Source organism: Mytilus edulis, chromosome 10, assembly GCF_963676685.1.
Source record: "Mytilus edulis chromosome 10, xbMytEdul2.2, whole genome shotgun sequence".
Taxonomy (NCBI): domain Eukaryota; kingdom Metazoa; phylum Mollusca; class Bivalvia; order Mytilida; family Mytilidae; genus Mytilus; species Mytilus edulis.
Window position 1 is genome coordinate 76,556,822 of NC_092353.1, and position 27,037 is coordinate 76,583,858.

General features: G+C 34.3%; 2 protein-coding genes across 2 annotated transcripts; both read right to left on the minus strand.

Annotated features, from left to right (window-relative positions):
• Positions 1–2,323: 2,323 nt before the first annotated feature.
• LOC139491875 (uncharacterized) lies at positions 2,324–9,154 on the minus strand. Its single transcript, XM_071279791.1, has 2 exons — positions 9,114–9,154; positions 2,324–4,150 (listed from the first exon to the last, which is right to left on the minus strand). The coding sequence occupies exon 2, from the start codon at positions 4,148–4,150 to the stop codon at positions 2,444–2,446; it is 1,707 nt and encodes a 568-aa protein (XP_071135892.1). The 5' UTR covers positions 9,114–9,154; the 3' UTR covers positions 2,324–2,443.
• A 3,763-nt stretch (positions 9,155–12,917) lies between these two features.
• LOC139491877 (uncharacterized) lies at positions 12,918–22,271 on the minus strand. Its single transcript, XM_071279793.1, has 2 exons — positions 22,254–22,271; positions 12,918–14,744 (listed from the first exon to the last, which is right to left on the minus strand). Exon 2 carries the CDS (start codon positions 14,742–14,744, stop codon positions 13,044–13,046), a length of 1,701 nt encoding a protein of 566 aa, XP_071135894.1. The 5' UTR covers positions 22,254–22,271; the 3' UTR covers positions 12,918–13,043.
• Between the last annotated feature and the right edge of the window lie 4,766 nt (positions 22,272–27,037).

Here is a 27,037-nt window from a genome sequence, read left to right on the forward strand (position 1 = left end):
TAGTTGATTAGGGAATAAGATTATAACACATTGTCGACTACTCTATCCTTGTTTTTGACATATTTACCTTTTATTTTTGTTTTACACATCGTTTTCAATATAATGGTATTGTTTGCAACTGCCATGCAAGTAAGAGTCCGTGTTGAAGACCGTACCTTGACCTATAATGGTTTACTTTTATAATTGTAAAATTGATGGAGAGTTGTTTTATTGGCACTGATACCACATCTTCCTATATCTTTTTTTATCGAAAGAGTTATCTCCCAAAACACTGTTTCTATTTCCGAGAAGATAATGACACAATTTCTTTTTCTGAGAGAGTTTGAATGTCTCTGTGGTATCTTCCGTGTCTTTCTTATACTTCTGAGAAACGAGAATTTGACGATTGATATAATAAAGTCATCACGGGTTGTCATATGTGCTTGTTTTATGTCGTTCATTTACGTAAATATCAAAGAAACGACAGAGGAATGAAGCAGACCATCTAGTTTATGAATTTCAAGTTCACTGAGATATATGTGATGCAAGCAACGCAGTATATACATTTTTGTTATCAGTGCTCTACCACTGAATAATTGATTTGACCATCTAAATTTTTGTTACAAGCGCATCTGCTCAATTGTTCGTTATCACAAAAGCGTTTGTCGTACTATAATATATGCTGGTATAGTTTTATTATATAATGCCCATCAGTATCACATTACATAATTTTAGTAAGTAAAACGTATAATTACAAGATGACAAAATGCTTTAAACACAAGGAAACACACTGTTTAGCGTCTGATGTTAATTAATACTACGTTGTATTTTATCATTTTATTTCACCATTTGATTAAAGTCTTTCCGTTTTGAATTTTCCTCGGAGTTCATTTTTTTATGATTTTACGTTTTGAGTACAAACACCTGTAGAATATAGAAAGAAAATAAATCATAACAAATCACAAATATATAAGTGCAACATTACATTTAGTTTGAATCGACAGGCCTTAGAAGTCCCAACCAGCTGATATCAATTAAGTTTTATCAACACATGAAAACATGAATTATTGGTAGAAATACATGTTGCATATTTGATTAAATAAATATTTACACAAACGAGATACAAACTTTATCGAAAAGGATTTGCACTTTAGTATTAAATAAAGATATAAATAGCAACAACCGTACAACAGATCATAGTTATTTAAAGGGAAAACGGTACTATTTATTCTGCCATAGGCGACAATACTAACATTTTCTAAATTTACCATTTTTATAATAAAAACCTGGATAAAACAGTTATGTGTGGTGTTAGCACTTTATTACTTTATTCTAAAACTTGAAGCCAAATAGTATCATGACCAATTTCCAATGGAACTTTGTTTATGTTATCCATGCCCACCGTCATTTTGCACCAAATTTATGAAATTTTGGAAGCCTTTTCGAATAATTCTCTAGAAAATATTTCAACAGGTTTTAAAATTTATATTGTAAATTTACACACTGCAGTTATACATAGATAAATAAAAAAATATATTGTACCTGTACATCCAATCACAGCGCTCCTAAGTTGACTTCCTTCACCTGTCTTGGGTACACACAAGGCCAACCTAATGCTGGGAAAATGTAATACTACCGTTTTCCCTAAAGTAGATTGTTTTATTGCTTCACTAATGTTTTAATTGGTCTTAATGCGTAAAATAAGTCGGAAATAAGACTTAGTAAATTCGTTGTAGTAACTAGCAAAATACCAAATCAATTTGCCTCTTAAGACATCTGGATTTCGATTCTAAGTTTGAAGCTTTGTAACGGTGAAATATACCTGATTTTATCCGCGTAACATTTTTTGGCGCCATACTAAATCTTTCACTTATTTTCGAATTTACTGAAACAAAGACATGCAAAAAGGGGAACAACTTGAAAGTGTTCGTGAAGACATACTTCAATTAAATGATGACGTCTTGTCCACTTGAAATAATATGTAAAGATAGGAAAGACAGCATTAAAACCGTCACGTTCGTGTTGACAATGTTTGTGGAGCAGGCTCTGCTTACCCTTCCGGAGCACATGAGATCGTCACCAGGTTTTGATAGGTTCGCGTTGCTAAGTCTTTAGTTTTTTGTATGTTTTGTTTTGTTAAAAGTTGTTTGCCTTATGGTTCTTTAACTTTCATTTACTTCTAGAACATGATTTACATTGCTAATCTCCATTCCTCCAGAAACAATTAATTTATTTACAGGAAATACAAAAGACTGAAAACAGCATAAGACCATCTTTGAATTTTTAACTTAGCATAATAAAATCCTGCACACGGAGGCCGAGTAAATCTTGCCCCTTTAAAAAAACGGTGTACTAGTTCAGTGATAATGAATGTCACACTAAACTCCAAAAAATATGGAGGCTGGCTCTCTTACTGAAAATATGTTTTCTATAACATTTTAACAGGTAACCTAATAGTCAAGAATTAAGCAATGTCAAACTTGAGGAGCTTTCCGGAGTAAGATACAACACGCAAATTATTAATATGAAAATACATTCCGTATGAATTCGTAATTCCATCTTTTGCGGTGAGTAATGTTCTGCTATTTTTTCCATCTGACGATATCAACACGACTCTTTCGTTGGTATTCGAAATCACGGAAACGATACCGTGTTGATTAACAGATATTCCAGTTACACCATTTATAATTGATTTGTTATTGTATTCCCAATGTTTGTCTCCCTTTAAACTGTAGCATTTGACTGTAGAACGATTATCAGTATAGTAAAGGTTCTCACCTGAGGTTGCTATGTAACTATAATCGTATTTTATGGTGCAATCCTCCACAAGTGTATATATTTTAAAGTTTGACAGTTGTATCCCTACGATCCCTTTCCCTTTTTCACAGTAAATAATGTGTCCTTGTCTGTATGTAATACCTCCACCAGCGCCTGTGTTGATTGTTTTGGTAACTTGTTTGTTCTTTGTGTCTATAATTTGTATTTTATTGTTGTTAAAAGTTGTAACAGCTACCGTTTTGTCATCAATACATGTAACATCAAATGGATGTAGGGACGAGAGACGTATTTCAGTAGATAAACTGCCATCACTTTGTACGATTATTAATCTGTTATTTAAATGACAGTCCGCTAATATTATCCTTCCATCAGGAAAGACTGATGATCCTGTTATACACGAACTGTATTGTCCTTCTGGAACCTTGACATCTCCAATCAATGAAGCAGTAATATCACCAAACGATCTACTACAGGATGGTACAGCCGTGAAAGTCTGAGCTTGCATCTGATGACCGACACCAATGACGATTGGCGATTGACTTTTTTCAATTGTTATTGATCCGAATGCAGGGATTTTGGATAATATGACTGTAATCTTATCGTCTATCTGGCATTTCAAACCTAATTGGCTAAATCCATCATCTTCTGATAGGTTTTGTATGCATTTTAACTCATCACTGACGTCCTTTTCTAACATTTTACTACCAATGAAAGCCTGCAGATCGGAGCCATGTTGTTTGACGGACATGATATTTGTCTTCAAAAGCTCAATTGTTGTCATTTTTGTGGATAACTTATCAAGGAGTGCTTCAATTTTAAGTTTCAGTTGTGTTTCAGTTGAATTCAAATCGTCAATTATGGTTTTCTCTAATTCATCTAAGCGGGAATTTACGTTTCGTCTTTTGTCTTTTATATCATTTAAGATTTTTAAATGATGTTGCTTTATTTTATCAAGATTGGCTTCCCGATCCTTTACTACCTTCTCAATGTTATCCTGAATATCTTTTAGAGTCTTTTCCAAACTGTCAAACAAGGTGGAGGATCTTGATGACTTAATGGCGTCGTCAATTAAGAACATTCCAGTGCATTCTTTGTGGTTTTCAGACACGTACATTATACAGCAAAGTTGGTCATGACGTGGACAAAACATTTGGAATTTCTTGTCGTGTTCTGTACAATTTTGTTCAATTTTACAAATTTCAACCGGAAGTTTCTTGTAGTCGTCAATAGAAATTATCCCATGTTGTCTGGAAGCTTTTGATATGCTGTGGTAATTTTTACATGTCGAACACAGGCCTTCGTCGCATTCAGGACACCAGTAATCAGCAACGTGTGATGTATGCTGAACATCACAGATTCCACACAGTATAACATCTACATTTGAGGCAGCCATCTAAAATACAGACGATAAATTCTTAAAATGAATATATCTGAAAGAATAATGTGTATGTTTATAAACAGATATTGAAACCTGTACCCAGCGTCATATATTTTTGAAATGTTTGTAATGTTTAAATTATTATATTAAAGTCATAAGAAACGAGTATCCGGTAAAAAATATTGTTCTTCCAATTAAACCAATGCATACAAACATCATAAACTTAGTCTTCTGTGCTCGAATTTATCATTTTTTTCGTGTAAATATCGTATAATCGTCAATTTTTTTTTCAATCGGTCAGTGTTGTTGTGAAAATATGGCAGGTAATTAAAGTTCGTATTTTAAAGCCGAAGTTTAACGATTGTCACCTGTTTGTCAACAATTGACGAAAAATAAACAAAAAAGCATGGAAATTGAGCACGTGTTTAACATGTAAATTCAGATAATAGTTTATTTTAAGGACATCCATGCGTATTGTGGTCACCGGATTTTTACGAGATGGGTCACACTGAGGTCATCTTGCATACGGAAAATATATCGGGGGAATAGCTTGCTGGAAGGAAGCAATTCAAATAAAGTAAACTTCTTCTAAATATGAATAAATTAAAGAATTTTCTTCAGAAAAAAGTATATGTACATAAGTTTTACAATGAAAACTATCCATTGAGTTATAAAAAACATATGCAATATTTTTTTTGGATTTGAGGTTTCTTATGACTTTAAACATAAGTGAAAGATTCAAAACGGTGCAAATAAAAGTAGTTCAGAAGGTAATCTCGAAAATTCATCAACTCACAAAAACAAGTAGTTATCCAAATTAAATGCAGATAGTGTTAAAAGTGATATAAGATTACAACTTCTAAAACAATAACGGTCAAATTTAACAAAATATCAATCGCTTATCGCTTTTATTTGGCTTACGATATTTAATATTTATACTTAACACTATTACGCGTCTGAAAATGTCACATTGCGTCGTGAATAATAAAGGCAACAGTAGACATTAATCGATTAAGAAAAAAACCAAATCCGGGTTACAAACTAACACTGAGGAAAACGCATCAAAAGTGTTAACTAAACAAAAATAAACAATTGTTTGAATCTTCAATATCAATTCAAACACAAAATACACAAAATAAAAATAGATGATCTTAATGAACATACTAGACAAAACACTTCTGATACTTATTTAAAAACTACCATTGATTTTGTTGATGTTTCAAGTTAGGGGTAGGAAGTTACAATAGCTGTCATGTGTATGCAGATCAAACATAAGAAGAAAGTATTCAAAACTTGGAAAAAGTGAGAGAAGCTGATTACAGGAACGAGCTCTTTTTTTATATAACTACAATCTAATATATATCATAGCTGCTAGGGTATATAAGACAGATATTTTTTAATATTTTTTTTTAGTTGATTTGAAATATTACGAACAATACCAATATGATAAATATAAACGATGTCTGCGATCTGACGGCAAGGAACGCACGCTTTCAAGAGAAATCGTTGGGGACTTTTATTTATTTATATAGCAGAAAAATGGAGTAGATTTAGTTGCCCTTTTGTTTCTTAGTATGGATAGTCAAATTGGTTTTTTTCTCTGAGTCGTTTAAATCACTCGAAACTAGGTGAGACGTGCACAGAAGTGATAGATATGTACATATGTTTTATTAATATAGAAAAATGAATATTTTAATCAACATAAAACAAAAAAAATATATCTGTATCATATACACAAGTCCAGTGATACATAGGACTGCACTTTATTATTGAAACGGGTTTTTGCTTTTATGCTTTAAATTGTCCACGGGTGAACATTTTTGATTATTTATTGATATGATAAATAAAGAAAGGCTGACACAAGATAGATCACTGTCAGGCCAAAATAAAAATACAGTTTGTTTTCCCTCGCCCGACCGACTAAGAGAAAGTCCTACCGACCCAAAAGTTTTTATTCCGATTTTTATATTCGCTTTTTCCCGGAGTTTTTCAGGATTGTTTCCGGTACGGACTGTCATTTGTCAGTCACCGGAAGTTTCCTATTTTTCATCGGATAATATCAAACGTTAAGAAAGGATACGATTAGAGGTGGTCTGCAATAAAGAAAATCGTCTACACGAGGAGAAAAGATACTATGAGCGACGGAATATTTACGCTGTGTTTATCAGTGGTTGCAAAATGTTACAGTATCAGTGACATTTAACAACCACCTGTACGAGTATGACAATCATGAGACGTGGAACGACCATCTTCGCAAGCCAAGGATAACGATCCACCTACCTCCTCTCTATCTCTGGCGGACTGAGATAGAATTTCGGAGACACAAGGTAATGATTTTGATTATTTGCAGTGGAAACTCGCTGCATCCAATCAAAAAGCGCCTATAACATGATCACGTGCAAATGTAGAAAGTGTGTGTATATAATTACCACGTTCTTATTATGCAACAAGTCTTTACATTTCTAAACATACGACTATATTGAGTGACAAATTGAATGTTTTTAATCATCTAATAGAAGTTCCTGTGTATTTTTCTGTATTGCTTTAATAAGTGTGTAGAATCTAGACGCTACCGTGTTTTTACTTCCAAATTTAAGAGTTCCAGTGCTACCATTGGTCACGAACAATGTACTGAGAATGGGCGTGACTTTCATCTACCGATAGATGGCGCAACATTGTTATCACAAAGGTTGGCTTAATCTGCCAAGAGTGGAGAGGAGGGAAGTGAATCGTAACCCTTGGTTTGCGAAGATGTGGAACGACGTGCATAGACACCAAGTTCATGACGTTTTGCCTTTAGACAAAGATAACTTTAACTTTCCACAAAAATACATGTGTGTCTAACAAAATAATAGGGACAGCAACATGTAAGCCTAATATGAACGAACACATCAGAATCGTTAGGGTATTTGACAGAATCCTTTACAATAAACAGAGACAAATATGTTGGTTTGACCAACACAGAGTAGTCTGATATTAACCCTGACGTCCGACAGCTGTTCGCCAGACAAAGCTTGTCTGGCAAAACAGCTGTCGGATGTCAGAGAAATGTCATTTAAAAAAATGCCAAATTCAAGGATAAAACAGCAGCAAATTTGAAGTACTAGGTTAATAGAAACAAAATCATTTTTTAAAGAGAGGATTGGTTCTTTTAGGATAAGGGGAACCTTCTCCCATCTTTTCATTGCTTTTTTTTGTTGTTGCATCCGACAGTCCGCGGTTAAGAAGTTGGTGGGAAAAAGCTTAAAAATGGGGGGAACCCCTGCTCAATTGTTTTGAGATACAACAAAAAAAATTTGCAAACCCTTTTAATGACTTAGTGCCATCAAGATAAAACCATATATCATATTTTTATTTCGAAACTTTGACACAGGCATGTGAACAAATGGTAAGATGCTGAACTTTTGACTGAATGGTTGTGGGTTCGACTCCTGTCACTGGTAATAAAACTTGGAGCAAGATACTTCCCTCGCTTGTTCGAGTTTTCTCAACTGTTTTAAACTGAGTACATGGTTCGTGGCAGTGGACATGTTGAATTGTGTATGCTGTTTGCTTCATAAAGTTCATATAAATTAAACAAGAAATACATGTTCACCCTACAATCATTCAATACACTAAATATAGTTGACCAATTGCTTATAGTTTTTAAGAAACAGACTTAACCAAGAAAACTATAAATTGACCAATGAACCATGAAAATGAGGTCGAGGTCAGATGAACCATGTCCGGCAGACATGTGCAGTACACAATCCTTCCATACAACACATATAGTTTAAGAAAAACAGACCAAATCAGAAAACATAACACTGAGCAATGAACCGTGAAAATGAGGTCAAGATCGTATAAAACCTGCGAGACTGAAATGGACAATGTAAAATATTTGCATACACCAAATATAGTTATTACATATAGTATAAGAAAAAAAAGACTTAAACTAAAAAAATTAACTTTGACAACTGAACCATGAAAATGAGGTCAAGGTCCGATGACACATGCCAGTTGGACATTTACACCTTACAATTATTCCCTACATCAAATGAAGTAAACCTATTGCATAGAGTAAAAGTAAAACAGACCAAAACACAAAAACTTAATTATAACCACTGAACCATGAAAATGAGGCCAAGGTTAGATGACACCTGCTAGTTGGACATGCACACCTTACACTCCTTCCATACACCAAATATACTAGATCTATTGCTTATAGTATCTGAGAAATGGACTTGACCACCAAAACTTAACCTTGTTCACTGATCCATGAAATAAGATCGAGGTAAAGTGAAGACTATCTGACGGGCATGAGGACCTGACGCACATACCAAATATAGTTATTCTGTTACTCATACTATTAAAGAGAGAAATTAACATTACAAAAAATCCTAACTTTTTTTCAAGTAGTCACTGAAACATGAAGTCAAGGACAATGAACATGTGACAGACAGAAACTTCGTAACATAAGGCATCTATCATGTGTCTATATACAGAGTATGAAGCATCCAGGTCTTCTACCTTCTAAAATATATAGCTTTTTTAAGTAAGTTAACGCCGCCCCGCCGCCGCCGGATCACTATCCATTTGTCCAGTTTTCTGCAGCTGGAGAAAAAAAACTTTTGACCTACACATCTGTGAAATCCAGGGTCGAGAGAGGGAAAACAAACATATTTTAAATTTGGCCTCAGTTGCAAACTGATTGACGTCTTACGAAAATTTCGACGTGATTTTAAAGTTTGAATTAAAATTGGTCTAATTGTTTGAAACGGTAAAGTTCAACAAGATAACTGGGTTTTACGCCATATTATTATGATAATGTTGTCAATGTATATATACAGTCGAATTACAGTGTAGTATAAACGTGAAAAATAGCAAACAAATTTACGTGTCTATATTGGATGAATCAACGCAAAACTACAAATATACATACAATTTCAGAATATAAGTGCTCGAAAAGGTTCATAACGTACATAAATATATAAATTACCTTTACAATTTGATACACATACAGGAAGTAAAAAGTCCAAAGTCCACTTTTTGAACTATATAAATAGAAATTGTTTATTGTCGAAACAATCTCATGTCACGTGTGATCTTAATTCGTCTGCAATATTCTTATAATTTCTCTCTTTGATAATGAAGAAAAGGGAGGGAACGAGTGATTAAGTGTTCCTTGTAGTTCCCAAAATCATTACAACAATTAAAAAACAGCTATAAATAAAACCGTTTTTTTTTATATATATTATAAAAGTACAACCCTTATCCATGTTATATGTATTCCCATTTAAAGTCATACGATGCTTTACAAATTAACAAAAAAGTTTAACTGTAAAAAAATGTACGTGTACGTTAACCTTTTTTTTTTTTAACGAAAATGAATTGTTGAAAATCGAAATCTTCAGAAAAGCAATGCTACTGACCATACCTAATCGCTTTTTAGTCCAGCCACAATGACAACTTACTGTGTGGGTTGAGTCTCGCAAAACAAAGATCATCAGTACCGAGCATCAGTACCTAGCGTGAACGTGTGGAAGAAAAATTTAGAAAGCAAACATTTTTAAACTTTGAATAATTATGGTCCAGTGTATCAAAACACGAATAAAAGTCACAAAAATGTTTAGCTTAAAGTGTTGACACTGAATATGTAAAAGTTTCTTTTTGAAACATTCTATTCATGACACATTTTTAAAATATTGCACCGCAACCCCCCAACCCCAGCCGCCCAAATAGCTTCAACTAGATGAACAAGTTTTGAAATTACAAAACTTATATGGATTTGACTGAATAGCGATGGGTGTGTTGTCTTACAGTACTTTAAATCGCCGTCATAGGACTTAAAGAATAAAATGAGACCGTATCAGAGATGTATTTTCTCGTTTTAAACGCTTTAAAAAGGTTTATCAGTCCAAATTTTTCTATTTGGATGCAAACTTCTTGACCGTTATTTTTCCCCAGTAGTGAAATTATTTTCTAATGAGTAATGCATTTTTTTTCGAGTGGGATGGCAATTAGAATACAATTATGATTTTTTAATTTGTAAGTGTTATAATTACATGTAGCAAAAAAGAGAACATTATATTGTTATTCAAAAGGACAAAAAGGGGAACCTAAAATGAAATATGTTGTGTTTCTATTGGCCCACAGTATCTAAATAAAAACGACTTTGCTGCTTACTATAAATTAAAGTTTTTCAATCTTATATAATTGAGACGTATTTTTTTTCAGGAAAAGTGTGTATTTCAGAAATATTGTTCTTATCAATACTTCTCTGCGCCTCTTTAACCTAATACATTTAATGACAAAATGAACTTCATCTTAACCCTCTGATTTATATGGAACACAAACTATCAACTCTACCGACCTCTTTTGATGTTACTTTCACGTTTTTTTTTATATAAAAATGTATATGGTGCCGTTTGTGAATCATAACCTGTGAACGAATATTTTTTTCTTATAAAAATTGTTTAAATTTGCGATGGTCGGAAGATGGCCTGTCAATGGATTCACGAAAAATGAAAACGTTCTAAATAGTGTATGTACAAAATACGTTTTGAAAAATCTCATTTTGAACTTTTATGAATACATGAAATTATTATTTTTAATCTTACCTTTGAATTATATCATTTTGAGTGTATCATATTATATCTGGCCTGGCGTAGAATTCGTGATTATGGATCTAACAATTGAACATTACAAAAACAGTAATGAAGGGTTATTATTATGCAAAGTATCAAATAAAGGCAACAGTAGTATACCGCTGTTCAAAACTCATAAATCCATGGACAAAAAACAAAATCGGGGTAACAAACTAAAACTGAGGGAAACGCATTAAATATAAGAGGAGAACAACGACACAACATTAAAATGTAACACACACAGAAACGAACTAAGCATTAGACAAAATCCTATGAGAATAACAAATATAACATCAAAACCATATACATGAATTTGGGATAGATAAGTACCGTGACACGTCTTATAGTAATGTGAATTCACACTCAAAAATAAGAGAAAACAAACGACACAACGGAAACACAACGTTAAAATGTAACACACACAGAAACGAACTATAATATAACAATTGCCATATTCCTGACTAGGTACAGGACATTCTTAAAGGAAAAATTGATGGGTTGAACCTGGTTTTGTGGCATGCCAAACCTCCCTCTTTTATGGCCATGTGAAATATAACATTAAAATGACAATTTATTCTTGCCCTCATTTAAATCAATAAGATAGCAACAGAACTACGTAATATACAAAAGATATGTTGAGGGTGGGTCACAAACAGTCGGCAACACTACACAAGTGTGCGTGGCTAAGTTACTTAAAATGCCAAACAGTCTTGCAACCTTTTGATGACTATTATTCGTTTGTCATGTTTGTTTCTCTGTTCCATATTTTCTCCCATTTATCCGTTTATTTATTGTAACCCTGTCGTGTAATGTTTTCATTTTAATGTTATAATTACCACTGCCATTAAAGCGGGAATTGGCAGGCCACAAAACCAGGTTCAACCGACCATTTTTTTCATAAAATGCCCTGTACCAAGTCAGAAAAATAACCATTGTTACATTATAGTTCGTTTCTGTGTGTGTTACGTTTCGATGTTGTGTCTCTATTGTGTCGTAGTTCTCGTATATTTGATACGTTTCCCTCAGTTTCATTATTAACCCGGATATGTTTTTTCTCTATCGATTGATGAATTTTGAACAGCGGTATACTACTGTTGCCTTTATTCATCAATATTTTAACATTATTTAAAAAAAATATCTGCATAGTAAAAGCCTTCTGTAATTCATAAGCCTTGTCAGTAGTTTTTCTATGTTCTCTCACGTAATATTTATAGTTATGTGGAGAATTCTATAATGACAAGAACCCGGTTTACAATTACTCTAACCAGCTTTGAACATATATGTAGTTTAAACACACGAGAACTTCTTTAATCCCAACAAATAGAAAAGTATTGAATATTCCCTCTATTTACTGTTCACAACCTTAAACATTTCAAACGACCAGTAATGACCGCTTTGACGAATTGTCCGGGGTAATATTTCGAGTAAAGCCGTATACTATCAACAAACATTTTTGACTGACATAAAAGAAAAATACCGTGAAAGGCGAGACATAAATATTTGAATCGGTGTTTTTGGATTTTGGATATTCCAAAGTTAACTGATATTAATTAATATAAGTACTTACAAGATATGTCAACTCGGTGAAGATTTACTTATCGAGTACTCGTTGGATTTACTGAGTGATACTCGAATACTCGCTCGAAAAAAGCAACCTACAAATTGATACACTAACTACATGAACTATACCTATTTAATGTATTGTGGGTTGTTGTATTATAGACGTTTAAAAGTCTTCAACAATAGATCATAGTCCCAGGAATTATATACCATGATTTCATAGTTCATTTACTGCATGTACTAATAACGTCATCATATTAACTGACAATTATGTAATTAATTAATTAATAACCACCTATAGAAAAATAATTACTCAAACAACAGTATTTGGGAATCATAAAAAAAATTAATGACCAACAAAGGGGTGCTGATTAAAACTTACACATGCCTTTAATCAATTCTCCTGGGATATTTAGAAACATTCGATCTCCAAACTTTGATACGTAATCATCCGTCTTTCTGATGAAAATATAAGATCTGATGCTACCGGAGTGGCGGAATGACTAAGATACGACGATAAGGTAAAAGTCTAAGCATCGGACAGGTACTCTTGTTCATAGTGTACTTCTGGTCAAAGGAAATTTTAAAAGGCAAACTTTTGAATTTTTAATTATTTTTTTTATTTTTGATTAATGTTCAATTTCCTTAGAGGCGCTCTTAATGCAAATATGTTTTCTTTAAGGAAGTAACAGCACCAGGACAGGAAACCGAATAGTTGAGGATTAGGCAATGTCAAATTTGAGGAGGTTTCCAGAGTAAGATACAACACACAGTTTGTTAATAAGAAAACAAATTCCGTATGATTCACCAATTTTATCCTTTGCAGTGAGTAAAGTTTTGCAACTTTTACCATCTGCTGATATCAACACAACACATTTGTTTTTATTTGAAATAACGTATACGATGCCGTGCTGATCAACAGCTATTCCAGTAGGACAACTCAGAATTGATTCATCCTTGTATTCCCAAAGTTTGTCTCCCTTTACACTGTAGCATTTGACTGTAGAACCATTATCAGTATAGTAAAGGTACTCATATGAGGTCGCAATGTAACTAAAATCGTTTTTTATGATGCAATCCTCCACTAGTGTACATAATTTATAGTTTGACAGTTGGATCCCTACGATTCCTTTCCCTTTTTCACAGTATAAAATCTGTCCTTGTCTGTATGTAATACCTCGACTAGCGCCTGTGTTGATTGTTTTGGTAATTTGTTTGGTTTTTGTGTCTATAATTTGTATTTGATAGTCGTTAAAAATTGTAACAGCTACCGTTTTGTCATCAATACATGTAACATCAAATGGACAAAAAGGTAAGAGAGGTATTTCAGAATCTAAACTGCCATCACTATGTACGATTATTAATCTCTTATTAAAATAAAAGTCCACAAGTATCATCCTTCCATCAGGAAAGACAGATAATCCTGTTATACACATATTGGATTGTCCTGCTGGAACTTTGATATCTCCAATCAATGAAGCAGTTATATCATCAATCGATTTACTACGGGGTGGAACAGCCGTAAAAATCTGAGCCTGTTTCTCATGACCGACACCAATGACGATTGGCGATTTACTTTTTTCAATTTTTATTGATCCAAAAGCAGTAATTTTGGATAATACGTCTGTAATTTTATCGTCTATCTGGCTTTTCAAACCCAATTGGCTAAATCCATCGTCTTTCGATATGTTTTGTACGTATTTTAACTCCTCAGTAACGTCCTTTTCTAACATTTTACTACCAATAAAAGCCTGCAAATCGGATCCATGTTGTTTGACGGACATTAGATTTGTCTTCAAAATCTCAATCTCGTTCTTTTTTTCGGATAGCTTATTACGAAGGGTGTCAATTTTGAGTTTAAGTTGTGTTTCAGTTGAATTCAAGTTGTCTATCATGTGTTTCTCTAATTCATCTAAGCGGGAGTTTATTCTTTGTCTTGTGTCCTTTATATCATTTAAGCTTTTTAGATGCTGTTGCTTTATTTCAATAAGATTAGCTTCCCGATCTTTTACTACTCTTTCAATGTTTTCCTTAATGTATTTTAGTGACTTTTCCAAACTGTCAAACAAAGTGGAAGTTCTCGAAGACTTAATGACTTCGTCGATAGGGTACATTCCGGTGCATTCTTTGTGGTTTTCAGACACGCAAATTAGACAGCAAAGTTGATCATGACGTGGGCAAAACATTTGAAACTTTCTATCATGCTCTCTACAATTCTGTTCTATTTTACAAATCTCAGCCGGAAGTTTCTTGTAGTCGTCCATAGAAATGATCCCATGTTGTCTGGAAGCTTTTGACAAGCTGTGATAGTTTTTGCAAGTCGTGCACAGTCCTTCCTCACATTCAGGACACCAGTAATTGGCAACTTTCGATACATGTTGAGCATCACAAATTCCACAAAGTATCACATTTGAGACAGCCATCTAAAACAGAGGTGAATATTGAATACAGTTTCTGAAACATGTACTCTGCCGACTGGTGGTAAAATGTAAAATAACAAAAATTCCGAACTCCGATAAAAAATTTGAACAGAAAGTCCGTAAGCAAATGGCAAAATCAAAAGCTCAAACGAATGGATGACAACTGTCTTATTCCTGATCGCTAGGTACAGGCACTTTCTAATGTAGAAAATGGTGGATTAAACCTGGTTTTATAATTAGCTAAACCTCTCACTTGAATGTGTATGTTTAAATCATTTCATTTAACATTAGTGAAAGTTTGAAAACTGCTCCCATTAATTTTTTTTTTCTTTTCGATACATTCCCGCTACCACTACGGTTCTTGCATCTATATGTGTAAAGTAAATATGTATTCGCATAGCCACATATCTTGGTAAATTAGCTGATATAAGATAAAGTGAGTGTTATTATTTCTATACAAGCATGTTCAAAAACTAATAAGCAATCTTTCATCTCTCTTATATGGCTTACGATATTTCATAATGATTTTGTTCTTGTCTTTCGTTTTTATTATCAGGCTTTGTTTGTATGCCTTTTTGTTTCCCTTATTGTTATATTTGTTTGTTTTCATAGTGATTAAGATTATAAAACAACGCTGACTGCTGTATCCTATATTTTTCACATTTTGTCCTATTCTGTTCACACATCGTAATCAATAGAAGGGAATTGTATGCAGCTACCATACAAGTGAGAGGTTTAGCTTGCTAGGCTAAGCTATGACACTAGCTTTACTGAAACCTATTTTAAAGCCAATGACAACTTATAAAAAACATGTATCTAAGACTAGCAAACCATTACACATCTAAAATCCAATGGATTTAGTGTAAGGACAATAAATAGTCTGAGAAAAACATGACCTTGTGCAATGCCAAAATATATACATCAACAGAATGAAGGACAGTGAATGTACATGCATAGGTATATGGGTACTATTTATTTGGGTATGAATTCATTTGAAAATATTTGCTGTAAACCCCTTTCAAAACTTCATTCTCTGTTCAATTTATGTTTGGAATCCACTGTTACAAACCCTCATTCAAACCAATACAAACTTCAAGCTATAATTTCGGATATTGCTAGTCACAGACTTTTCAAGCCAGTTCGCATTGGAAAAGATGAAAAAGAGAAAAGATATTTTCTAAATCTTTCCTTTGCCAACAAAGGTCTCGATGGCGTCAACCTTGGCAATATCCTTCATCATAAATTAGTTCAATCGAAAATACCTCCTTATTTTAAAGACCAGTCTGTACCAATAATTTCTTATACCTATACCAAACCTATTGCAACTAAAATTTTCAATTACAAACGCGTTTTGCAGGATCTCGATATTGACGACTTCAAGTCTAAACCTCCTGATTGCACTTGTGCTAGTTCCCAATTCACATATAATCCCGCTGGCCACGTTATCACCGGTGACCTTAACATTGTTAATAACACTTCTCTACGAAACGTGTTATCGAAAGGTCCGAAATATCGTGAGCCTAAATCCATCAATTGGAAATACAACTTTAAAATTTTGATGGATTCAGTCGAGGATTATGCCAGGCAATGGGCTAAGCGCGAGAAGGAAGACGTAGACACTCTATCCGAATGGATAAAGGCAGTGAGGTCCTTAATACAAATCAGAATTAAGAAACTGAATGGGTCCATCAATGCCCATGCTACGTCAATTTTTAAAGACCCAAATGTTGCTAAACACCTATCCGACCTCCATGATAAATATGTTGTTGTCCCCGCAGACAAAGCCCCAAATAACATCGTTTTTGTCTGTAAAAGTCATTACATTAATTGCTTGATAAACGAATTAGGTATAGACAAGTCACTTGGAAACTCAACATATACCCTCACGACACTTACCAAAGAGGAAATCCTGGATAATCATAGGTCTGTTCTTTGTTCCTTTGGTATTTCAACCAAAGATGAAGAACTGGATCTTCCATCACTGTATTGGATACCTAAACTACATAAGTGTCCTTACAAACAGCGGTATATTGCTGGGTCTTCCAAGTGCTCCACAAAACCTCTTTCTAAATTATTAACATCCATTTTATCAGCAATCAAAGACGGGCTTCAAAGTTATTGTGAAACTGCCTATTCTAGAGGTGGCGTGAATCAGATGTGGATACTTAAAAATTCCAAAGATCTTTTAGAGTACATACAATCTAACTCTCTTTCATCTTGTAACAGTATTAAAACATTTGACTTCTCTACTCTTTACACAAGTATTCCACATTCCAAACTTAAAGACAAATTAAAACAGTTGGTATTACTTTGCTTCATAAAAAAGAATGGCCAACGTAGATACAAGTATCTTGTCTTAGGGAGGGATAAATCCTACTTTGTAAAGAATCACTCTGATTCAAACAAAAAATTCTCTGAAACCGATATTATCAAGATGCTTGATTTCTTGATTGACAACATATTTGTTACGTTCGGAGGACGTGTTTTTCAACAGACTGTCGGCATACCAATGGGAACAAACTGTGCCCCTCTACTTGCTGACTTGTTTCTTTATTATTATGAGGCTGACTTCATGCAGGAACTTCTTAGGAAGAAAGATAAGAAGTTAGCAATATCCTTTAACTCTACTTTCCGCTATATAGATGACGTTCTTTCACTAAACAATTCAAAATTTGGTGACTATGTGGAACGCATCTATCCCATCGAATTGGAGATAAAGGATACTACAGATACAGTTAAGTCAGCTTCATATCTTGACTTACATCTAGAAATTGACAATGAGGGTCGGTTGAAGACAAAACTTTACGACAAAAGAGATGATTTCAGCTTTCCAATTGTGAACTTTCCATTTCTAAGTAGCAACATTCCAGCAGCACCTGCATACGGGGTATATATCTCTCAATTGATACGATATTCCCGTGCTTGCATTTCCTATCATGATTTTCTTGATAGAGGGTTACTGCTCACAAGGAAGCTATTAAATCAAGAGTTCCAAATGGTGAAGTTGAAATCATCCCTTCGTAAATTTTACGGACGCCATCACGAGTTGGTTGACCGTTATGGAATAACCATTTCACAAATGATATCGGATATGTTCCTCACGTCGTAACTACAATCCCCTTCCCTTTCATGAATTTGACCTACCGAATAAGACTATTTACCGGATTTGTAATCACATAAGCAACACGACGGGTGCCGCATGTGGAGCAGGATCTGCTTACCCTTCCGGAGCACCTGAGATCACCCCTAGTTTTTGGTGGGGTTCGTGTTGTTTATTCTTTAGTTTTCTATGTTGTGTCATGTGTACTATTGTTTTTCTGTTTGTCTTTTTCATTTTTAGCCATGGCGTTGTCAGTTTGTTTTAGATTTATGAGTTTGACTGTCCCTTTGGTATCTTTCGTCCCTCTTTTATTACCACTGGGTCGATGTCTCTGCTGGTGGACATTTTGTCCCCGAGGACATCATCCGCCCAGTAGCAAAACTACAATTGCATGAACTTACGAAGAACTAACAGGAAACTGGCTCGGACGTCGCCCAGTATAAAAAGGTCCGAAACAGACGTCACCATGGACACGGTGTCGTCTGATACGGCAGGTGTCCCCTCATCACCAGACATGACAAATATCCCAAACACGACTCATTCAGATCATCGTCCTAGTGAAAACAGCAACATTACACATATACAGCCATGTTCAGTTCTCCTTAAAGACATTTTGGTTTTTGATGACACAGTACAACACTGTCGCATTTCAAAATGTGAGACCAAAGGCTGCAAAACTTGTGCTATTTTAATTACAGATGCTGAATTCACTAGCAATTTGACCAAGAAGTCATATTTTACCAGAAGTTACGATGATCTGAATTGTAAATCGATAAATGTCGTCTACGGATTAGAGTGCAACCTTTGCGGATTGGTATACGTCGGTGAAACGAAAGGAAGGCTAAACAAACGGATGTGCGGTCATAGATCAGACATTAATCTCAATGCTAACGACATTCTATACCAGCATTTCAATCAGCCCGATCATTCCATCGTTTCTATGACAGTTCGCATTATCGAAAAGATATACTATAGCTCTAACAATCCTAATCTTTCAACGACTCTCCGTAGACAAAAAGAAGACTACTGGATTAGACAATTGGGAACTGCAACACCGTATGGCTGCAATGACAAAATTGATGGTATAGGTATTCTATCTAGTCCTTCCTGTAACTCGGTGAATGTGATGAATATTTTCAACTCGACTCCTCGACGTAGACGCAGTCATGGTCATCGTCATTATACATCACCCTCTCTGCATGATGTCTCTATTAATGACTTGCTGCCATTCATACAAAAACCGTTAGGTATTCATCACATTCGCACGAAACTTTATTCATTACCCCTTTCAAAACTTCATTCTCTGTTCAATTTATGTTTGGAATCCACTGTTACAAACCCTCATTCAAACCAATACAAACTTCAAGCTATAATTTCGGATATTGCTAGTCACAGACTTTTCAAGCCAGTTCGCATTGGAAAAGATGAAAAAGAGAAAAGATATTTTCTAAATCTTTCCTTTGCCAACAAAGGTCTCGATGGCGTCAACCTTGGCAATATCCTTCATCATAAATTAGTTCAATCGAAAATACCTCCTTATTTTAAAGACCAGTCTGTACCAATAATTTCTTATACCTATACCAAACCTATTGCAACTAAAATTTTCAATTACAAACGCGTTTTGCAGGATCTCGATATTGACGACTTCAAGTCTAAACCTCCTGATTGCACTTGTGCTAGTTCCCAATTCACATATAATCCCGCTGGCCACGTTATCACCGGTGACCTTAACATTGTTAATAACACTTCTCTACGAAACGTGTTATCGAAAGGTCCGAAATATCGTGAGCCTAAATCCATCAATTGGAAATACAACTTTAAAATTTTGATGGATTCAGTCGAGGATTATGCCAGGCAATGGGCTAAGCGCGAGAAGGAAGACGTAGACACTCTATCCGAATGGATAAAGGCAGTGAGGTCCTTAATACAAATCAGAATTAAGAAACTGAATGGGTCCATCAATGCCCATGCTACGTCAATTTTTAAAGACCCAAATGTTGCTAAACACCTATCCGACCTCCATGATAAATATGTTGTTGTCCCCGCAGACAAAGCCCCAAATAACATCGTTTTTGTCTGTAAAAGTCATTACATTAATTGCTTGATAAACGAATTAGGTATAGACAAGTCACTTGGAAACTCAACATATACCCTCACGACACTTACCAAAGAGGAAATCCTGGATAATCATAGGTCTGTTCTTTGTTCCTTTGGTATTTCAACCAAAGATGAAGAACTGGATCTTCCATCACTGTATTGGATACCTAAACTACATAAGTGTCCTTACAAACAGCGGTATATTGCTGGGTCTTCCAAGTGCTCCACAAAACCTCTTTCTAAATTATTAACATCCATTTTATCAGCAATCAAAGACGGGCTTCAAAGTTATTGTGAAACTGCCTATTCTAGAGGTGGCGTGAATCAGATGTGGATACTTAAAAATTCAAAAGATCTTTTAGAGTACATACAATCTAACTCTCTTTCATCTTGTAACAGTATTAAAACATTTGACTTCTCTACTCTTTACACAAGTATTCCACATTCCAAACTTAAAGACAAATTAAAACAGTTGGTATTACTTTGCTTCATAAAAAAGAATGGCCAACGTAGATACAAGTATCTTGTCTTAGGGAGGGATAAATCCTACTTTGTAAAGAATCACTCTGATTCAAACAAAAAATTCTCTGAAACCGATATTATCAAGATGCTTGATTTCTTGATTGACAACATATTTGTTACGTTCGGAGGACGTGTTTTTCAACAGACTGTCGGCATACCAATGGGAACAAACTGTGCCCCTCTACTTGCTGACTTGTTTCTTTATTATTATGAGGCTGACTTCATGCAGGAACTTCTTAGGAAGAAAGATAAGAAGTTAGCAATATCCTTTAACTCTACTTTCCGCTATATAGATGACGTTCTTTCACTAAACAATTCAAAATTTGGTGACTATGTGGAACGCATCTATCCCATCGAATTGGAGATAAAGGATACTACAGATACAGTTAAGTCAGCTTCATATCTTGACTTACATCTAGAAATTGACAATGAGGGTCGGTTGAAGACAAAACTTTACGACAAAAGAGATGATTTCAGCTTTCCAATTGTGAACTTTCCATTTCTAAGTAGCAACATTCCAGCAGCACCTGCATACGGGGTATATATCTCTCAATTGATACGATATTCCCGTGCTTGCATTTCCTATCATGATTTTCTTGATAGAGGGTTACTGCTCACAAGGAAGCTATTAAATCAAGAGTTCCAAATGGTGAAGTTGAAATCATCCCTTCGTAAATTTTACGGACGCCATCACGAGTTGGTTGACCGTTATGGAATAACCATTTCACAAATGATATCGGATATGTTCCTCACGTCGTAACTACAATCCCCTTCCCTTTCATGAATTTGACCTACCGAATAAGACTATTTACCGGATTTGTAATCACATAAGCAACACGACGGGTGCCGCATGTGGAGCAGGATCTGCTTACCCTTCCGGAGCACCTGAGATCACCCCTAGTTTTTGGTGGGGTTCGTGTTGTTTATTCTTTAGTTTTCTATGTTGTGTCATGTGTACTATTGTTTTTCTGTTTGTCTTTTTCATTTTTAGCCATGGCGTTGTCAGTTTGTTTTAGATTTATGAGTTTGACTGTCCCTTTGGTATCTTTCGTCCCTCTTTTGTTGCAATGTTTTCTGCTAGTTTGCTTCAAATGTTCGCCACAAAGTTTAATTTTCGGAATGTGATAGAAGTAACACTCATCAGGTAACTACTATTAATATATCTTTTTAACCTATGGAAACAAGCAAAACAGAAACATAACATAATATTTCTTCAATTTTTGTGCTATTTTCATATTTCCTGACCGGTGTGAGAAAAATATTTCTCCTCACAAGTGAAAAATCTGTTCTCGGCAAATGATTGGTTGAAATTTATTTGTGACGTTAAATTTTCTTGTTTTCTTCTGAATTTTCTTATTGTGGCGTCATGAAAAAAGGCGACCATGCCTGATGACGTCACACCAAAATTACACAATTTTCCTCAAATCTTTGAAAAGGAAGCATAAAAATCATTAGAGAAACAGATTCCACCACTGTAACTGGTGTATTACGATTTCTCCACTCTCAACAGTTAAATTTTAATTATTTAAAAAGCTCGGCAAGCCTCGCGCTCATTGTTAAATATTAAAATTTAACTGTCTCGAGTGAAGAAATATCGTAATACACTTGTTGCAGTTGTGGAATCTATATATATCACTTCCTGCTACAAATGTAAATTTTGATTTATTTAAGAAGTTTTATATAAATTTAGTAAATTGTTATTGGGTTTACCATTTACGTACATACAATTGTAGAATATTGTTGCTAATATAGGTTTTTAAAGATGATAGAAACTATATAAAAATATAAATTACCTGTAAGATTGTGCACACAGACAGAAAATCAAAGTTCAAAGTCCTATTTACAAACAGTATACACATGATAAATAGATATAGATAAATTTCAGGGACTTTCTCAAAATGTCAACGTTTACTTTTAAACTGTTTACTTCGTCTATAAAAAAAAGCTTTCATAATGAAAAGCACTAAAAGAAAGAGTGAATAATTGTGCAATTTATTTCCACAAATTATGACATAACAGGCTGCCTATAAAGCAATATAAAATTAAAAAAAATATTGAGGGCCAATAGAAACACAATATATATAAGCAATTTCAATAGAAAGTCCTTCAATGCTTCATATTTTTTTTCAAAAAAGAATGGATATCTTTTATATACCTGAATGAAGTTTTATTTGTAGACAAGTGTGTATACTTTCCATGCTTTCGTTCAAAGGAAAATCACAATTTGCATGAAAATCTACAGAATAGTACTATGGTGAATAATGGTCTACCAATAATCTAATTCGCCTATGATAGCATTAATTGAAACCATTTAAATTACTTTATCCTGCTATCACGGGTAGTAATCTACACACGCAGAACATTTGGTTCTGCAATGAAAACCGTGAGAGGATTTTCCGGTTGTGCTTGAGTAAAGTAATTGTCACCACTTCAAAAGATATGTACATTTCTAAATCGCAATTTTTTATTCGACTGATCAAAAAATTGAAAATCGGAGAATGCTATGCTGTGGTGAATACTTTAACTAAGAGATACATGTATAATTTACTGTTGTACGTGGAGTTGAACTCCTATAAAATCAGTTGCCGCACGAGAATTTGCCTAAAAAGTGACATTTAGAATTTGAAATGGTTCTATTAACAGACCTACAAGTTCAAATTTACTTTTTATTCGGTCAATGAGTATGAATGTCGTTTTGGGCGGCGTGGACGCTGTCCGGTATTAATAAACATCTTAATAAATCTAAAAACCTCATATTTTCATTGTGTCATGCGTGAGGGGATCGGTTCTGATTGAGGACATCGTGAATGCGTGAGGGGACTTGAACTCATATCTTTATATACAAGCTATCATTCGTTGAAAGTTGCCTTAATATAGTTAGATTGTTTATGAAAAAACAAATTTGTGTGCATAGATAAAAATTATGAGATAGAATTTTAAAATAACAATAAATCTTTTTTCTTTTTATAAATAAAAGTCTGACCAATAAATTTCAAATATGTCTCCAAATTCGTGGATTTTTGGCATATAATCGGTATAGTTTACTACCACAATTTGATATGTACCGATTATCAGGTTGTCTGCATGTTGATATCGTAAAATATCAGCTGCGAGACATAATATGAAGCTTTTTGTCGAGTAAGCGCAGCGAACGAGATCAAAAAGCCTTCATATTATGTCGAGCAGCTGATATTTTACAATATTAATATGCCGATAACCTGATAATCGATTTATCGGGCTGTATTTGCGTCTTTTGGAAGTATTGTCTTAGTTTCACCAGCAACCGGAAGTTGACTTGATAAGTTCGGGTCAAACTTATCAACGTCGGTTCAAACATTATGACGTCGCTGATATGTCCGGGTCAAAGTTATTAAGGCCAGGTCAACGTATTTGACGTCACAAAGCCGTGATATGGAGTTTTATTAAGAGCTGAGCAGATTGATATAGACAGTTGGACGACCGATAATAATTAATATTGTAATTTTCATTGTTATTGATAAATGTTATATCAGTATTGCAAATCTAATCCTGAATTCTGTCTATACTATTTTTGGGATATTGTTTAAGAAATTCATATGTGACGTCAATTTGTGCGTTGATGGTTTTGGCAAACTCGGCTGTGAATTTTTATGTGCTGGTTGAGGTTGTTTTATGTATCCGTTTTTATTGTGTAGTTAGTCACCACTTCGATTTTATCATGTAAATCTATTATATAGTCATTTTATAAAACATCACTGGTTGCAAAATTATGTATTATCCGAAATAGTAAGGATGTTCTTATTCCAGGCAGAAACCCTAGCCGTATTAGGCACAACTTTTTGGAACTTTTGGTCCTCGATGTACTTGTCTTGGCTTTTGAATATTTTTTTTCATCTGAGCGTCACTGGTAAGCCTTGTGTGGACGAAAGACGCGTTTGACGTATAATTTTTTTTAAAACCTGGTACCTTTTGTTAGCTATAATTGGAGTGTTTCTCTGTCCTATATGTTCTCTCATTTATTTGTATTGAAGTCCTGTCATGTAATGTTGTCATTTAAATGTTATATTTAACATTGTCGTAGAAGCGGGAGGTTAGGCATGCCACAAAACCGGGTTCATCCCACGGTTTTTTTTTAAATGTCTTGTGCCAAGTCAGGAAAATGGCCATTGTTAAATTGTAATTCGTTTCTGTGTGTGTTATATTTTAATGTTGTGTTTCTGTTGTGTCGTAGTTTTCCTCTTATATTTGTTGTGTTTACCTCAGTTTTAGTTTGTAGTCCAAATTTGTTTTTTCTCAATCGATTTGTGAACTTCGAACAGCGGTTTACTACTGTTGCCTTTATTGGAGACATATTTGCAATTTATTGGTTAAGCTGGTTATTCATATACAGAAAATTTTGTGATGTATTGTATAAATTAAAATATTCAAACAAATATCAAAATTTGTGTTTTCGCAATCCATTTAAAAAAAAACTCAATACAAGGGGAGTTAACTCTTTTCGTAAAAAATATATACTGGACTGATAAAAAAAATTTCAACTTTTATTCGTAGCTAGAAACAAATCGTTGACAAAATTTGTCCTTTTATTGTTCGTAAAATCTATTTTCCCACAATGTATTTTAAAATTCCATCTCATTAATTTTGTTTATGCACACAAATGTGTTTTTTTCATGAACAATCTGACCACATTTAGGCAACTTTCAAAGACTCGTAGTTTGGATATAATATTATGATTTCAGGTCCCCTCACGCATTCACGATGTCCTCAATCAGAACCGATCCCCTCACGCATGACATAATGAAAATATGAGGTTTTTAGATTTATTAAGATGTCGATCAACACCGGACAGCGTACACGCCGCCAAAAACGACATTCATATCCATTGACCGAATAAAAAGAAAATTTGAACTTGAGGGTCTGTAATTAGAACCATTTCAAAATTTAAATGTCACTTTTTTAGGCAAATTCTCGTGCGGCAACTGATTTTGTAGGAGTTCAACTCCACGTACAACAGCAAATGATACATGTATCTCTTTGTTAAAGTATTCACCACAGCATAGCATTCTCCGATTTTCAATATTTGGATCAGTCGATTAAGAAAATTGCGATTTAGAAATGTACATACCTTTCGAAGCAGTGACAATTAATTGCTCCACTCAAGCACAACCGGAAAATCCTCTCACGGTTTTCATTGCAGAACCAAATGTTCTGCGTGTGTAGATTACCAGCCGTGGCTATTGGGTATCTTACTATACAGATATTGCTTTAAAGCTCCGCTCACTGGCGGGCTACGCTTGAGCATTGCTGTTGGCGAGTGTTGTATGAACCTGCGTGACTCAGAATGTGTATTGCAGTCGCATTCCGTGACGTATTTTTTGACCTTATGCGAATTAACGATTACATTTATACTTTCTGTTTGTTTTCAAACATTTCTTTAGAGCCATTAGAATTAAACCAATTTTCTGATAACAGACAAAAATGAACAGCAATATTTTCGACGAAAATCATCGATTTAAATACTTGAATGTGTACATACGTAACAAAATCAACCCATGTCAATCTCAGCATGCATGTAAGTAAATGTCAAGTTCAGTTCAAAATTATGAAGCGTAGGACAATTCGTACACTTCTGTTTCAAATTGGACAATGTTTTGTTATTTGTTTTTACTGTTGAAATTAGTTGTTATGTTAAAATATATAATTAATCACCTTGAGCGATGTTTTATTGTTGAGCATTCGAGATTCGTTTTTTGCGAGCTTGTCTTCAGCCAAATGTGTGATTTTGATATTACAAAATTGAAAATAAATGCAAAAATGTGAGTTTTTGTGTCTTCCAAAGCACACACAATATACAGAACTAATTGCAGCTAAAGCTCACATTTCACCCGTTTCTTAGCCTCGTATATACGCATACAGCTGATATTTAAAGACACTACACAGTTATTGTCTATATATTATAGTATTCTTTAAAATACGATGTTCAACGTTTTTACCCCTACGGAATTAATAACTAGTTTTAATGCAAGCATAAACTGTAAGAGGTACGTTGTGGCAAACATCAAAGGAAGTCATTCAGGAAATGTTTTTGTTTTGTTATATCAGAAAGGGTCACAAAAGAGATCCTAGAATATGATGTGTTACGGGTCTACTGACACTCAATGTGTATCTTAGTCATTTCTGTTTACTGTAAAGTAAAGTTTCTCAAATTGAGATAAATCAGAAATATAGATCATGTTGGTTATTTTACTTTTTACAGAAATATTGTTCTGAGCAATACTTCTTTCGATTTAGTTAAATACCTGTACATATTAATTTGAATTCATCTCCATTCCCTAGTTGTAATATACACAAATACTCGACTCTCTCGACCACTAGATCTCTCCGTTATCAACTTGAGTGGTTGTTGCTTATACCAGAGGCGGATTTAGAAGGGGCCTGGGGTGCGTGTCCTCTCTTTTCTGGGAAAAATTTGGTTGATTATATAGCAGACACCCTCTTACTAGGCAATCAAAATTTCTGGATCCGCCACTGTTATATGGTATTTTTTCACAAATGTTGTCGTATATCCATGATGATACCTTTTTTTTTACTACAAATC